This window comes from Neopsephotus bourkii, unplaced genomic scaffold, assembly GCF_033783945.1.
Source record: "Neopsephotus bourkii isolate Nb327-2 ecotype Australia unplaced genomic scaffold, CSIRO-AGI_Nbou_v1 NB_1525, whole genome shotgun sequence".
Classification (NCBI taxonomy): domain Eukaryota; kingdom Metazoa; phylum Chordata; class Aves; order Psittaciformes; family Psittacidae; genus Neopsephotus; species Neopsephotus bourkii.
Window position 1 is genome coordinate 487258 of NW_026902001.1, and position 15219 is coordinate 502476.

The window sequence follows — 15219 nt, forward strand, 5'->3', positions numbered from 1 at the left end:
ATGGGGAACCCCATCCTAAGGTGACCTCTGGTCCCACACAACAGTGTCCCCCACCCCCAGGGTGACCTTCACCCTTCCCACAATGGGTCCCCCAAACCAAAGGCTACCCCCATACCACACGCTGCAGGGTCCCCCAAGCTCGGGGTGACCTCCATCCCCTAAACAACAGCGTTGCCGAAGCCCAGGGTGACCTCAGCCCCCTATGCCAAGGGGAACCCCAACTTCAGTCCCCCAGACAATGAGGTCCCCAGGCCCAGGGTGACCTTGTCCCTCACACCATAGCCCCCCCCGTGCCCAGGGTGACCTCTGCCCCACACACAACAGGATACCCCACCTCCAGGCTGACCTCCATCCCCACACCATGGGGTCTCCCAAACCTAGCCCAACCTCCATGCACTACACCACGGCGGCCCCCACCTCCAGGCTCACCTCCATCCCTACACCGCGGGGTCCCCAAACCCCGGGGGTGACCTCTGCCCCCCATATATAACCCTCCCAACCAACAGAGCCAAAGGCGCCGAGCTGGAAGCCTGCGGGCAGCCCATCAGCCCCATCGCACCCCCCCAAGCACAGCCCTACAACCGGGGGGCGACCCCCGTTCCCCCCCCACACCCCCCCCCTTCTCCTCCTCTCCCGGGATGGGGGTACCGGTGATGGGGGGGGTGTCAGCACTCACCCGCGGGCCGCGCCGTCCAGCGGGGGCTGCGCTCGTCCATGGGCAGAGCGGCGCAGGGCGCGGAGCCGAGCGGAGCCGAGCCGAGCCGAGCCGAGCCGAGCCGAGCCGAGCCGAGCCTAACCCCGCCGCTTCCTGCTTCCCTCGGCGCCCGCCCGCCGCCCCGGGAGCCGCACGGCTGGAGCGTGACTCACCGGGGGCCGGGCCGGGCAGGGCAGGGCCCCGACGGGGCGGGAGGGGACGGGGACGGGCGGTTGGTACCGGCCCCACAATGGGAGGGAGCAAGGAGGGGGGGGGGATGATGGGGAAGGAAAGGGGGGACCCCATCAGAGTGGGGGTCGTGGTGTGCCCAGAGTGGGGGAACCCCCCCCATGGGGTGGGGGTGAAGCATTGGAGCAAGGGAAAGTGTTGCCAAGAATTGGGATGATGGGGTGACAGCGCTGACCACAATACACAGGAATCCCTTCACAGTGGGGGTGTCAGTATCACCCGGCCATGGGGGTTAAGAGACTGGGGTGGCATCTGGCCCTTTTGACTCCCATCCCAAACCTGCCTGACACTCCAAATAGGGTTTGGGACACAGGGTCCTGGTGTCTGGACCCCAATCCTTAGTCCAGACCCTGCGGAGATTAAGGGGGGACAGTCCCCTCCATGCACACCAATGCCCCACGCACCCCCTGCACCAGGAATGCCTCATCCGGTGTGGAATGTGATGGTCACCCCTGTGCCACTCCACCAGCACCCCATGGACTTCAGGTTTGGATCCACCAGTGAAACGAGCGGGGTAGGGCTCAGCCCAGCTGCAAGCAGAGGAGGTTGCCAACCATAGGAATCCATCCCATGTGCCGGACAGGCTCCAACACGCTGGACCCCGACCATCCCCATGCAGAGGGGAGGAATGTGATCCCGGCGCTGCTGGCCATGAACTTGCACCTCCGTGGGAGGAGATGCAGCCACAACAGGGACACCCAGGCATTCCCAAGCAAGCTGCCACTCACATCAACACACAAACCCACCCACCCGAACCCCTTCCCAGCTCACCCTCGCCTCTCCATCCTCCTCCTCCTCTTCCTCCAACAGCCTCCCGCAGCCCTCCCTGCCATCAGCGCGTTCTCTCCCCCCCTCCATCTCCCTTTTCCCGTTCTATTTTAAATTTTTATTGCATTCTTTTTAAGGAATACGGAGGAACAAATGCCCTTATCAGCAATTCTCACAAGGTATAAAGAGACGCTTTTATCTCCCTGCCTTTACTAATCTACAGCGAGCCAATGCCTGTTAATTGTTTAATTTTCCTAGTGAATGCATTTGTGGCTTTGTCAGCATCCGCACGCACGCTTCCCCTCCGCATCCCAGCCCGCTGACCCCGGCATGGGATCGCCGCTGTGCACGGTAAGCATGGCTCATGGGTTTTGCAGCCACGAAGGAGTCTGTGAGCCGGTTCATCCTCGCGTGTCACGCACACAAGGCTCGCAGGGACACATTGGGATGTGCCACGGGATGGGAAGACCTGATATAGAGTGGTACCCAAGGGATGACAGCCATAGTGTGGAAGGGGCGATGCAAGAGTGGGTCTCCATCCTCAGCATGGGGATGGATTCCTGCGCCAAACCATCACCATCACCCGCTCTGATGAGGTCCCTATGGGGGACAAGGAGGGTTTCACCTCTATCCCCCCTCCCATGGAAGGAAGGGCAGGCACAGGCTGCTCGCACACCAGGGCTGGGAGCGCCGGCAGCCGGCCGCGGTGCGCAGATGAGATGTGGCAGGCGTGTAACAAGCCATTAGTCACTGTCACCTTTGCCCGGCAGCCACTGGCAGGGTAATAAATCCCGAGCTGACTCCGGCAGGCCCGTTCCAGGCCACGGCTCCCAGCTTGCTTCCGCGACGCTGTGAGCAGCTTGCAAATGCATCCCGGCCCCCTGACCCCCATCTCCCCTGCAGGGGGGTGGACGCGGGACAGGACGCACGGCGCCTTGAGGGGTCCCAAACCCTGTGGGGCTGATCCACGGTCACCGCAGGGCACCGTGTCCCCAGGTAGCGCCCTTCCGTATGGACACAGGGAGTCACAAATCACCCCACTCATGCACGCCCCAGTTCCCTGCACGCCCTGGTTTCCCTGCACGCCCCAGCTCCCTGCCCGCTGCACCTTGCGGTTCCGGCTCTCCCCAGCCCAACGCCAGGATCTGGCCTCGGCGGTCGGTGCCGGATCAAAGCAGCCTGGCGTGGCAGAGCACGGCACGGCACGGCGCGGCGCGCCCGCCGGGAAGGGCTGGCAAACAAGCCGGTCCGGGGAGGCAGCAGGCGGGAAGCACGCATGATACCTCTCCCAAAAAATGCTGCCGCTCCTGATGGACGGGGCGGCCGAGTCCCGGGAGCTGCGGCACAGCCCAGCCTTGGGGCCACCCCCCAGCTCCCCACTGCGGCCAGCCCAGCACCGTGGCCGTCCCTGGCACCCATGGCCTGACTCACAGCCCCGGGGATGATGGGCAGGGATGGAGGTCACCTCCTTCATAGGGGTTTTGGAGCCCCAAACCGTGGCGGCGCACAGCGGGAATGATGCGCACCAAGGGACAGCCCTTGGGGATGACATCCCCGCAGCCCCCAGCATCACCTACTTGTGGTTCCGACGTCGATGCCCTCCGCATCCAAAGCCGTCCGCTGGCCGATGTCCAGGGCAGTGCCACCACCGGTCCCTGGGCTCTCCCCAGCGCTGCTCACCCGGTGCCGGGACTCACCAGCCACAGGCTTGATGGTGACTGTCTCAAGGGACGATGAGGACGCCTGGAATAGAAGCAGGACAAGAGACTGAGCGCCTTTCCCTTCCCTTTGGGGGGCACGGGGCCTAGGGGACCGAGGAGCACAGACACAAGGTGCTTTTGTTTTGCTGCTGGCCGGTGCACGTGGCCGGCGCGGGGAACCGCACGCCAGCCCGCGCCGCGGGGCTACAGCTGGATCCGGCCGGTGGCTCCCAGACAAGAAAGGCTGGAGCAGGGAAGGGAGAGGACATGAATCAAAGCGGCGTCCCCTTGCTCGCCGGCAGCAGCTGGCCGGTTAGGCAGCTCCTGATTACTCAACTGGGCAGTGTTTATACTCCAGATCAACACCAACACCCCCCTCCATTGCCTTCCCTGCTGAGAGAGGGGAGGAAAAACATGCTGCAGGGATGGGGATGGTGTTGGCACCGCTTTGAGGTTGGGTTAGGGACGGTCCCCAGCGCCCTGACCGCCCCCGGGTGCTGCTGTGGTTTTGTGTTTATCTGTAGCTGTCACCGCACAGGTACACGGTGTTGGGCTGTCACCTTTAATAAAGCAACAATCAGCATCCCAGCATCACCGCGCTGCTCTGGGACAGCCACAGGGACAAGCCTGCCCCAGGCATAGCAGGAAGAGGGTGACCTCCCCTCCTACCATAGGGGACATCCATAGGATACGCCATGCTCCTGATTTCAGGGCATTAGCACCAGGGCTGCAGCACGGTAAGGGTTTTATGTTGATCCCGTTTTCCTTTGGGATTAGTCCTCTAAATGCGGAGAGCCGAAGCGAGATGGATGGTAGGTGCGTTTTGTGCTGGGAAGCCCTTTAGACTCAATGAGCCACGCACAAGAGCGGACGTATAAATTTGCCATTTGCTTCCTGGAAAGGTTTAATTTATGGAGTCCATATGGCAGCGCCACACAACCGCGAGCGCTCGGCACATCCCGCGAGTCCTCGAGTGCCACCAGGTCCCAGCTCCAACTGGCGAGCTGCCACCAGCTGCCCCGGACATGGCAGGATGCTCTTCTCTTCCCCAGTGATTAACACAAGGGGATAGCAAGCAGTCCCCATCCCCAAATGCTTAGCGTGGCATCCTTGGAGACGGCAGGGTCCCAGTGGGAATGCCGTGCCAGCGCTCCTCCTCCAAAGGTGATGCCACCGGCAGCTGCAGGCAGCAATCCCCTACCTGTGGGCATGGGAAAGGGCTGGGGCGCACTTTGATACCCAGAGCAACTATCATTAATTAGCGCTAATCATCCCCCATCATGCACCACGGCAGCATTAGGCAACTCAGCAAGCAATGGGGTTGTGGCGGGGAAGGTGGATTTTGGCTCCCCACGGAGACCCACAGCCACCCAGGCCCCAACCCACTCATCAGCCCCATGGCTGTGGCCCCCTATTTTCCTTCTGGAGGATGCTGAGATGGGTCCTACCGGCCCAAGGAGCATCTAGGATCCGTCCCCCCTCCCTGTTTGTATCCGCCAGGAACCCCCCAGGCAGCAGCCGGAGCCAGGCACCGAGCACCGGCCACCTCCTTGCCTTAACTTCATCCCTCGCTATCTGTCAGCAAATCATCCCCGGCTACACAGATAAGGAATAATTGATGCAAAGGAGCCATCTGTTTGCGAACACGGAATATCTGCTCAATTAGGAGGGATCTGTCCACCCAGATAAAGCATCGCAGCAGCCTCTCAGAGCCGGGGGGGTGGTCTTCTTCCCCAACCACGTTCTCAAAGACTCACCCCCAATTAGAGGTGAGCGGGTTGATTTGGGTGCTAATTTGTTAAGCATCACCAGGAAGGGCTCTGCCACCAAGCACTGGAATTGAATGGGAGGGATGGCAGCACCCCCGTGTCCCACCGTGGTGGTGCTCAGCCCACCCTGGGCTGATGCATCCCCATGGATGGAGAGAGGGGACAAGCAAATGTGCCTGGGAATGGCACTGAGCTGAGGCCATCCTGCTCATTGCATGGTGGCTGCCTGCAGAGACACGCACAGGGAGCCTGCACACAGGCAGAAAGACTCAAGGACAAGCCCACAACAGCTCACAGCACACACCGGCATGCACAGCCTTGACAGGGACCAGGGCCACAGGGCACAGCCCCGGGCAGCATCCAGGGCGCAGCAAGGTGACATCAATGTGACATCGCTCTGTGCTGTTATTAACAGGGGAAAAAATGAGCTGGCATGCAGGTCAGGATGGCAACACAGGGGAGAAGGGCAGGGAGGGAAGGGCAGCTCCAGAGGTGACAAAAACAAGGGAGAAAAGGCTCCAACCGGAGCTGCCCCACAGCATGGCGCTCCCTCCAACCCCACTGCATGGCATCTGCCTCTGTCTACCCCATTAGGCCCTTTGGAGAGCTTGAGCTGGGTCAGAACACAGATGGTGGCCTTAAGGGACAGGCATAGAAGCACTGCCAGACTGTGTGTCACCCGTGCCCCCCATCACTGGCACAGCAGCACCATGGTGCCCCATGCGCCCTCGGGTCAGTGCCCAGGGCAGCAGCTTGCAGTCAGGGGACACGATGGTGGCAAGGGTAGGGAACTGTGTCCCCAGGTCTGTCCTTCCCTGCCAAGGGCACATTCCTTCTGCTCCCATCACTGGGATAATACCTGTTGTGGAATTCGGATTGGCTCTCCCCCCTGGCCCTGGCTTTGGGATGGTGGTGATGGAGCAGGAAAGCAAAGGGCTGTGGCAGCTCTCTGGTGAGGGATCCGGCACGCAGGCAGCCACACCGGTGTGTTTCCTGTGCCTTCGGGACACCAGAAAACACGCTTCCCCATTCCACCTCCCCTGCGCCTCACCTGACGCTGGGGCAGGCTGTAGCGTGTGCACCAGCGGTGCTGCCCATGGGGATGCTGCCCATCCACAGGGATGCTGCCCGTGACAAAGCCCCCTCTGCTCCAGCAGCATCATGCCCCTGCAGCCCAAACCTCCATCCTTCCAGGTGGCAGCACCCTGGAAAACCCCCAAGCTCCCGGCAGGCAGGCACTGAAATGGATGCGGTCATGGTTCTTCACCTCTTGGCTGGTATCACCCCAGCAAGCACCGGCACAGCTGCACCAAGCGATGGGTTTTGGCACAGCCACACCTCCCATACGCAAGCAAGGGATGAGGTGGGGAGGGTGTTCAGCACAGAGGGGCCGCATCCTGCACCTCAGGGGGATGCAAAGAGCCTTAGCACGGGGGCAGCAGCACACCCCAGCACCCAGCTGCAAGGCTTGTGCGGGGACGAACCATCCCTGCCTTCCAACCCCGGCATTCCCCAGGCCTCTGAGGCAGCACTTGAAATAAAAGGTGGTTTTGGAGTGCTTTGGGCTGCAGGGAGCAGGCTCCCCCCGGCTCCCTTTGTTGCTGAGGCCACTGAGCCCCCTGGCTCCCGCTGGGGCTTTATCACCACCACCGCAGGCACAGCGCCTGCTGTGTGTTCACCCAAGTGCTTTCAGCTGCTCTTCCCTCCAGGAATCCTTTGCTTTCCTCCTCCTCCTCATCCTCATCCTCCTCCAGGTGGCCTGAATCCAGAAGGTTTTCCCCCCAAAAAAGCAGGCTGTTCCCAGAGACCTGGCACAGCAGGGGTCTCTGCCACCGCAATGGGAGCCCACAGGAGGGGTGGTGGCTGGATCTGCGCATCCCCACCGCTGCCACCGTGTTTAAAAGTTTCTCAGCCGTGTTTGCAGGCGGGAAGTTGGAACCTGCAATTACAGCTGTGCTAACCCCTCATTAAAAACAGGAGGGGGGGGGGGGGGAGAGCAAAAATGGGAAAGAGACAAAAGCCTCCACAGACACACACGCACACGGTGCCGTTAACCCTTCCTAAACTGGGGATGTGCCCAACACAGGTGGCCCCGTGCAAAACTGGTAACGGCACCAAGGATGCTTCGCAGCGGGGACGGCGGTGACCCCATGCGCCCATCCATGGCCACCCCACGGGGCATCACTGCCCATCCGGCTCCATGCCCCGGGTCCTGGTGCCGTCGGCGCCCGCGTGGGCACGGCTGCGGCGGTGCCGGAGCCGTTTGTCACGGCGGGGCTGCGGTTGCTGCTGGCTCTCCAGCAGCGACACCGTGACGCCTGCTGCAGGAGCCCACACAATATGTTCGCACTCATCTCGCAGCTGCCCCCAGACAGCCCGAGGTGCCGCGCTCCTCCCCGGCGCGGGGGCCGCGCTGTGCCGGCATTGCCGCGGCGAGCCCAGGCAGGCAGGCAGGCAGGCAGGCGGGCACCGGCACTGGGTGCCACATGGGGAGGACATAGTGGGAACACAGCCGGCACTGCGGTGCGATGCGCTGGTTTCCCCCCCTCCTTCATTCCAGAGCCTGGGGAACACAAGGCGGGGGACCCCCATATCACCGCAGCGCCGCTTAAGGCTGCTCTAGGGATGGAGTGTGGCAGCCCCCTGGAGTCCGTCCCCAGCAAGGGCCTGACCCATATTCCCTCTCCTTGTGCCTTTATCCCTGGGGAGCAGCGTGTTTTGCGTTGCCCTCCCACCGCCGCCCCCCCTTTCCCCCCCCCCGGCGACATCATCTCACCCACCGCGGCCGCAGTGGCCCTGACAGCCAGCTAACGAGCTGCAGGCAGCAATTTGGGTTATATATAGCCCCAAAGTGACTGCATCTAATTGCTCCAGCACACACCGGCCACGCCGCGGGGTCCGGGTGATGGGCACAGGGGACCGGGGCGGGTGGCACAGGCTCACCCGTCCCGCACACCCCGTGTGACTCCCCAGGGGCCGTTGCGGTGCGAGCAGCGCTCCATCCCATGCCAGCCCCAAGCAGCAGCGCTGCTCTCAACAGCTTTGTGCCGCACCATAAGCGGCTTTGCCTAAAGCCGCCGTCCCAACCCGTCCCAGCCAGGGACCCTAAGGAGCTTTTGTCCCCTCTCATTAATAGGTTTTGTCCGGGAGGGGAAGGGGGGGGTGCAGCACCCAGCACCCCTTTCCACATCCCGCAGGCTCCAACCAGCTGCTCCGGCATCCCCGGGAGAAAGGGCTGGATGGAAGGAGGGATGGGGTTGGTCCTGCCACCGGCCCCCAACCCTTTGTGGCAGCGCCGTCCCCTCGCAGCAGCTGCCAGGCGAGGCGGCGGGCGCGCAGATGCATCCGTGGTGTGTGTGTGCCTGTGTATGCGTTGTGTGATGGTGTTTTGCGGACGGGGGTAAGGGGGGGTCCCCCGCAGCGGCTCCCCACGCCGCGGCAGGGCGAGAGGCGTCCCCCCCGCCGTCGGGGAGGGGAGCCGGAGCCCGAATTGTTTGCCAGCTTCCTCGAGACGGCACAATGGAGGGCGCGCAGGCGGATCTGGGGTCAGGGGTGAGAGCAGCAATAAGTGGTTTATGCCTTTTGTGAAGAGGCTGAACTGACAGCTCGCTGGATTAACAAAGACGTCCTCTGTTCCCGGGCAGGTCATGTGGAAAGCGCTGCGCCGACCCCTGTCACTTCTTTTTTTTGCAAGAACAGACATTTGTTCGCCGGCGAACAGGGAGGTGATGGAGGGGGAGGCGGGGGGCACGCAGGCGCTCGATCCCGGCTTCCCTGCGGCTCCTCGGGGGCTCGGAGCGCAGGGGACCGGCGGCTGATCGCATGCACCGCTCTACCCATGCGGTGGGGTGAGCCGCGCATGAAGCTCTGGGGGATGCCAGCACCTCCACACACCACCTCCCACATCACCCCAGTTCCACACCACACCACACCATCGCCCCAGGCTGGACGGTCAGGATGGGACCCACACTCTGCTCGGTGCCAAAGCAGCTTCTGTCCCATTGCAGGGACACACAGCCCTTTCTTATGACTGCCGACCCCTGCCAGGCTGGGAAATGGTGTGTGCTGTGTGTGTCCCCCCCGTTTTCAAGGCAGGGAAACTGAGGCAGGGGAGGATGCGAGCATCCCATCCATGCACAGACATCTCCTGGCACTGAAAGGCTCTGCACGGAACAACCATCCCTCTTAAATCCACCAGGATACCCCCAAGGCTGTGCAGCACAGAGCCTTCACTGTCATCACTGGACTCCAGAGAGAACAGCTGAAATGGTGCCATCTACACTGAGACAAACTACCCTGGCCAGACCAGAGACCCTTCCTGGCCTCTATTGTCCCTGCAGCTCCCACCACACCACAGCCCCAGCTCCGCACCAGCACTACCTGTGTCCCACTGGGACCGTGGCGTGCTAGGATGGGAAGAGAGGGATACAGCTCGCTGTGGGCTGCAGACACCCCATGGGACACGCTGCTTCTCAGCCCTGGGACCCTGCTCCACCCCCTGCCCCATCCCAGGTACTCCATAGCACCCAGCTCACCTACCTCCAGCTCCGCAGCTGCCAGGTAGCCAGTGGCCACTGCCCCCTCCCCATTACCCTAAATACCTGCCATGGGGAGAGCCAGCTGCCCCAAGGGGCTTTTCCCTCTTGGAAAATCCCAGCCTCCCCAAAGCAGCTCATGTTTTCGGGGCATTCCCACACGTGCAAAACACAACGGCACTCCCGTAAGGCAAACTGAGGCAGGGAGAAGCAGCCGGATGGGGATGGGGGACCCCATCCAACTCAAGGGGTGCACATCCCAGCAATCACACGCCTGCCTTGGTGAGGGCCACACACCATCCAGGCAACCAGCTTGTGCTGAGGCATTAAAGCCTCAATCCTCACCGTGTCCCCCCCCCCGCCTTCCTCATCCAGCGGGCAGCTTAATGCCGGTTCTCAGCTCCCTCCTGCCATCTAAAGACGGACTTACCGCCAAGTCCAGCGCTTCTTTAAGCCGCAGATTAAACACACACCATCTGCAAGGGGAAACTTTAATGCAGGGTGATACCTGCAGCACACGCTCTGCCGTGTCACCGCGCACCCCGGGCAAAGACAAAGCCCCGTGGTGTCATCGAGCCCCTGCGTGGCACCAGGACTCTCAGCAGGGATTCCGAGGGCTTTGCAAATACCCACACTGGACGTCCCCATCGTTCCTGTTGTCCCTTCCTAGCACATACCCACAAAGACCCATGCCTGGCACCCCAAGGCAGGGGACACCCAGGTACTTGGGGTGGAACTGCCATCACCCCACCTGGTTGACTAAGTGATTACAGCTCTTCATCAGGATGGATTAGACCCTGCAGCCAGGTCTAATTCCCCCATATCCTTCTTCCCCCAAGGAGCCCTGCCTTGTCCCTGTTTTTAAGAGCAAATCCCACCTCTCCAACCCCACAAAGGTGGCCTGGGTCCCCCCAGCTCAACAAAGCCCCCAGGGACACCCAGGCCAACAGCATCACCCAGGCTGTCCTTAATGAGGTGGGGACAGAGGCAGGATGAGGGTCATGAAGAGGCAGGAGGGATGCCAGGTACCACTGGGCAGAGAGGAGGGATGCTGCCAGGGGACAGTGCACCCCAAAGCACATGGGGGTGGACGAAGCATTCTTCTGCCGACTCAGCACCCCGATGAATTACACTGGATTAGAAGTCCCTGCTCAGGTCAGCAGCAGGGAAAGGAGCCAAGGAGGCTTTCTGCTTCCCAGCTTGCTCCCAACGGAGAATTTACAGCCAGGACTCCACAACGGGCTGAGTAATTAGTGCCAGGAGGGAGATGGCTGAATTAGAACCCAGCAATCAGTGCTGAAGGGATGGAGCTGGAGGGGCTGTGGGAGCCACAGCAGCCCCCTGGGATACAGGGGGCAATGGGCGACCCAGTAGTGTGGGCCAGTAGGGGTCATCCCTAGGGCTCTGAGCCCTGGGGAAAGCCAGGCATCCCATCCCTAACATGCTGTGCGGGGATGAGAATCTTTGAGTTGGGCTCTTGAGGAGTCACTTTGGGAACACCCCAGGATGCAGCACTGGCACACAAGAGCCCCCCCATCCTGCTTGCTTAACCAGAAACATTGCTCCGGTCCTCCCTTCACGGCCTGGATGCCGGCCATCCCAAGATGCATCCCAAGATGCTCAACCCACGGGATGCCTGAACATCTGCCCAGCCATACCCAGGCAACCCTCTGGCCTTCATGGCTGCCCATCAATTTCCTGGGGTTGGGAATGGCAAGGCTGGCTGCCCTGAAGAACCGGCCCCTGCTCTGCAGCTGATTACAGCCATTTCCCTGCCTGTTCCCCCTCCCTGCTGTCTGCCTCCTGCCTCCGTCTGCTGCCTGGTTTTATGAGGGCCATTTCCAAGAGGTCGCTGGAAATAGATTTTTATCACCTCGTGATAAATATCGTTTACGGTGACATTCCTGCTTGGAGCAGCCGTGCAGAGGAGGGAGGAGAGGCGGGCAGGCAGACACCCACTTGCAGCCCCCAGCTCCATAGGGCACCCCTTCTCATCCCTGCCCTCATCCCCACAGGTTCATGCAGCGCCAAGCCCTGACACCATCCATCTATCCAGGCGGCAGGAACAGAGGGAACCGCATCATTAGCCCCGCGCGCCATTAAGCACTTAAAAAGCCATAGGAATAAGCCGCGCCATTAGCTGACAAGCGAGCTGGGAGGGGAGGGATGCTCAGTGGTGGCAGGGGGGGGGAACCGAGCATGGGCTGGGATGGGGATCCCATCACTGGCAGGCCCAAAATCCCCTAGGAGAGAAGCTCTGGTCCTCTGGGAGCTACAGCGCACTCGGGAATGGAAGGGGGGGGGAAGAACAGCTCCCTGCTGCACTTAGCACCAGGGTGGAAAACCAGGGGCTTTCAGAGCTGACACATCACTTCCACAGGGGTGAAGGCTCCGGGCACCTCTCCAGAGGGACTTTACAGCAGGGCAAGGGAGAAGCAGCTCCCTCTGAGCCAGAGATCTGCGTTAGGGATGCAGCTGGCAAAGAAACCCAGACCCGCTGGGCTGAGAACTGCCAACTCACGACAGCGGTGGCACCGACCCCGCTGCTATCACCCATGCAGGGGTGACCCGGCAGGCCAGGGGAGCGCGGGTCCTGCCCCCGGCTGAGCCCGCAGGCAGCGCTGGGTGCCAAGCCGTGCCCACAGGCAGCTGCCTGTGGAAAAGGGCACGGCGATGGGCAGATGGCCAAGGCCAACGCGCTGCCTGCGCCAGCCCTGCCACACACAGTGCCGGGGGGAACAATCGCCCCTTTCACCAGTGCCGAGCTGGGGGTGTCACCTATGGGACAGAGCCACGGTCCCCTATCCTTGTGCAGAAACAGGGGTGAAGCAGAGCCAGCCTCTAACAACAACCCTCGCCTACGGGCGATGCCAAGAATCCTGTTTTCTCTCCCCATCCCCAGCACTGATTCCCCTGGGAAAGCTGCCTCCTGCCTCAGTTTCCCTAGCACCCCATAGCTGGCAGGGACACGGGGGCACAGCCATAACGGGGAGCCCAGCCCCACGTTCTGGCTGCTGCTTGTGACACAGGGAGCTTGGCAAGCAGCCCCACGGCATGGGGCCCAGAGGGAGGGACAGGAATAGGGCTTTGTATGGGGACAGGCCCCAGCAAGACAGTGGCAGAAGCCACCTGCAGCTAGCCCCTGAGGCCATGGGGCCCCTCCTCTGCTCCCCATAGCCGGTGAGTGGAAAACAACCCCCAATGGGACACACTGGTCACCACGGCACAGCCCCGCACGCAAGGACACTGGGTGCTGGCGATGTCCATGCTGCCTGCAATAGGGACATTGCATCACTGCCAGCGCACGCGTGCGGGTCACCCAGCGCTGCCCCTGTGCCACTGCACCCCAATGCCATGTCCCAGCTGCATCCCCTCACAGCCCCCGGGGATGATGGAACCCCTCATCCATGCCAAGGACCCATGCAGAGCCAGCTGCCTTCAGTGCAATGAAAGGGGGTTTGTTCACCTGGTGAGCGCCACGGTGGCCCCCATGGCCAACTCCCGGCACGCCGGAGCCAGCACAGCCCTTGGCAATGTCACGTCCCCGGCGGTCGCGGTGACCTTACGTGTTGCTGCGGGCAGAGCCTGTGTGCTGCTGCCAGCACAGCGCTTGGCCGGGCGCACTGCCCCTGTGGCTTGGCACCCATCCTGCCTGCCCACTGCGCATCCCGCCCCTCTGCCCCGCGCTGGCACCGGGCTGAGGAGGTGCAGATAGACAGACGTGAGAGCAAGGACACAGACCCCTGTGACCGCTGCCCCAAGCCCCGGGGTGTAGGTTTAGGGCAGCCCCTGCCCACACCAGGACCTAGCAAAGCCCAGGATAAGGAGGCTGGAGAAGAACAGGGCAGTCCCACAGGGATGCTGCGTGCTCGCAGGCATCCCTTGGGACAACAGCTCCAACCTCAGCTGAGCACCCAAGGGGAGCTCTACCCCGTATCATCCACAAACAGAGCCTCACACTACAGCAGCCACATGGAGCAAACCCCTTCACCCCAATCCCAAGCATCACCCTCCTTTCCCCCCTCCAAAAAGCCTTACCCAAACCCCCCCAAGGATAAGCGCATGCGCTGCAGCCCCTCAGGTTGGGGTACCCCACTGTGTGTACCCCAAGATAGCGGTGAACAGGCCTGTTGGGGGTGCACAAACCAATTTTACCACTCTTTTTGTGGGGTTTTTGGCAAATCCAATAAACTCCCTCAGCCGGGGGGGGGGGCCCCCCCCGGCCCTACCACCGAAGTTTGCAGCAAGTTACATAGAGCCCCCCCATGTGTACCCACCATGCATTGGGGTGCACAGCAGTGCCACCATACCCCCCCCTCGATATGCTCACACCCACCACAACAGTTACAACCTCCATCCTCCCTCTGCCATACAGACCCCCCCCACACACACGTTATGGGGTGCACGCAACAAGTCTGGGGTGACCCACACACATCCCCATAGCGCACCCCACTCCCCCTCACGGGCCGCCGCGGGGCCCCCCCCCCCCCCCTTTATACCTTGGGCAGCGCTATGGTCATGGTATTGGGGAAGGGGGGGATGCTGCTGCCCCGCACCTACCTTTGCGGCAGCGGCAGAGCCGGGGTGCGGGAGGGAGCGGTGACCCCGCGGGCGGGAGGAGCAGCGCCGCGCTCACGCACCATCAAATCCCGGAGCCGACAGCGAGAGGCAGCGATATGGGGGGGGGGGGGGGGTCAGAGAAGAGGATGGAGGGAAAGGGGGGGGGGGTCAGGGAAATTAATAACCGAGAAAAAGGCACTTACCCCCTCGCCGTGCCGCGGGGGAGGCTGGAGGGTGGCGCTGGGGAGGATGCGGGAGAAGGGGGGGGGGGATCAAAGGCTGGCGGAGGATTGGGGAAGGGGAGGGAGGTTGGATGGGGGGGGGTCCTCGGGCCTCGCCAGCCCCCGCTGCCTGCCACAACAAAGAGCCAGACACAACAAAAGCAGCATATGGCCAGAGCCGCGCGGGGCTGTAAATTAAACATAAAGGGAAGATTAGATAATTAATGAGCGCTCCCGGGCCGGCCTCAAGGGGAGGGGGGCTGCCTGCTGCGGGGAGCCCTTCGCACTGCGCGCATCGCCACCGCGGGCAGCGCGGGGAGGGGGGAACAAGGGCCCCCGGGCATTTGGGAAGGGAGGGGGGTATTGGGGGGGGGGGGCACCTGTTGGGAGGGGAGGATGGGCAGGGGCCGGGCTCGCCAGCTGCTGCAGCCGGACCCCAGCGCCTAAGAGGATTAGCGGGGGCATTCCCCCCCCTCCGCCCCCCCGGACACAGGCCTGGAGCTGAAGGGCTGAGGGGGGGGGGGTGTTCTTTATCCCCCCCCCCTGTGGTGCCACCTCTGCCCCAGCATCACAGGGGGATGGTGTCCTTTGTGTGCCCCCCCCTCCCGTGGTCCCCACGGGGGGGGGGGGGTGTGTGGGCAAGCATCCCTGCTCCCCATCACCTCGAGGACCAGAGCCCATGGCCACACAAGGATGCGGCGCATGGAGGCATGGATCAGCATT

At 62.4% G+C, this 15219-nt stretch overlaps 1 protein-coding gene across 3 annotated transcripts in view; it reads right to left on the bottom strand.

The window, feature by feature from the left end:
- Nucleotides 1-15219, bottom strand: part of GSE1 (Gse1 coiled-coil protein) — a 99818-nt gene that overhangs the window by 61995 nt on the left and 22604 nt on the right. For all 3 annotated transcript variants that reach the window (XM_061369940.1, XM_061369938.1, XM_061369939.1), the window contains one exon: nt 3289-3454. In XM_061369940.1, the coding sequence (XP_061225924.1) occupies nt 3289-3454 (166 nt within the window). The remainder of the gene's footprint in view (nt 1-3288; nt 3455-15219) is intronic.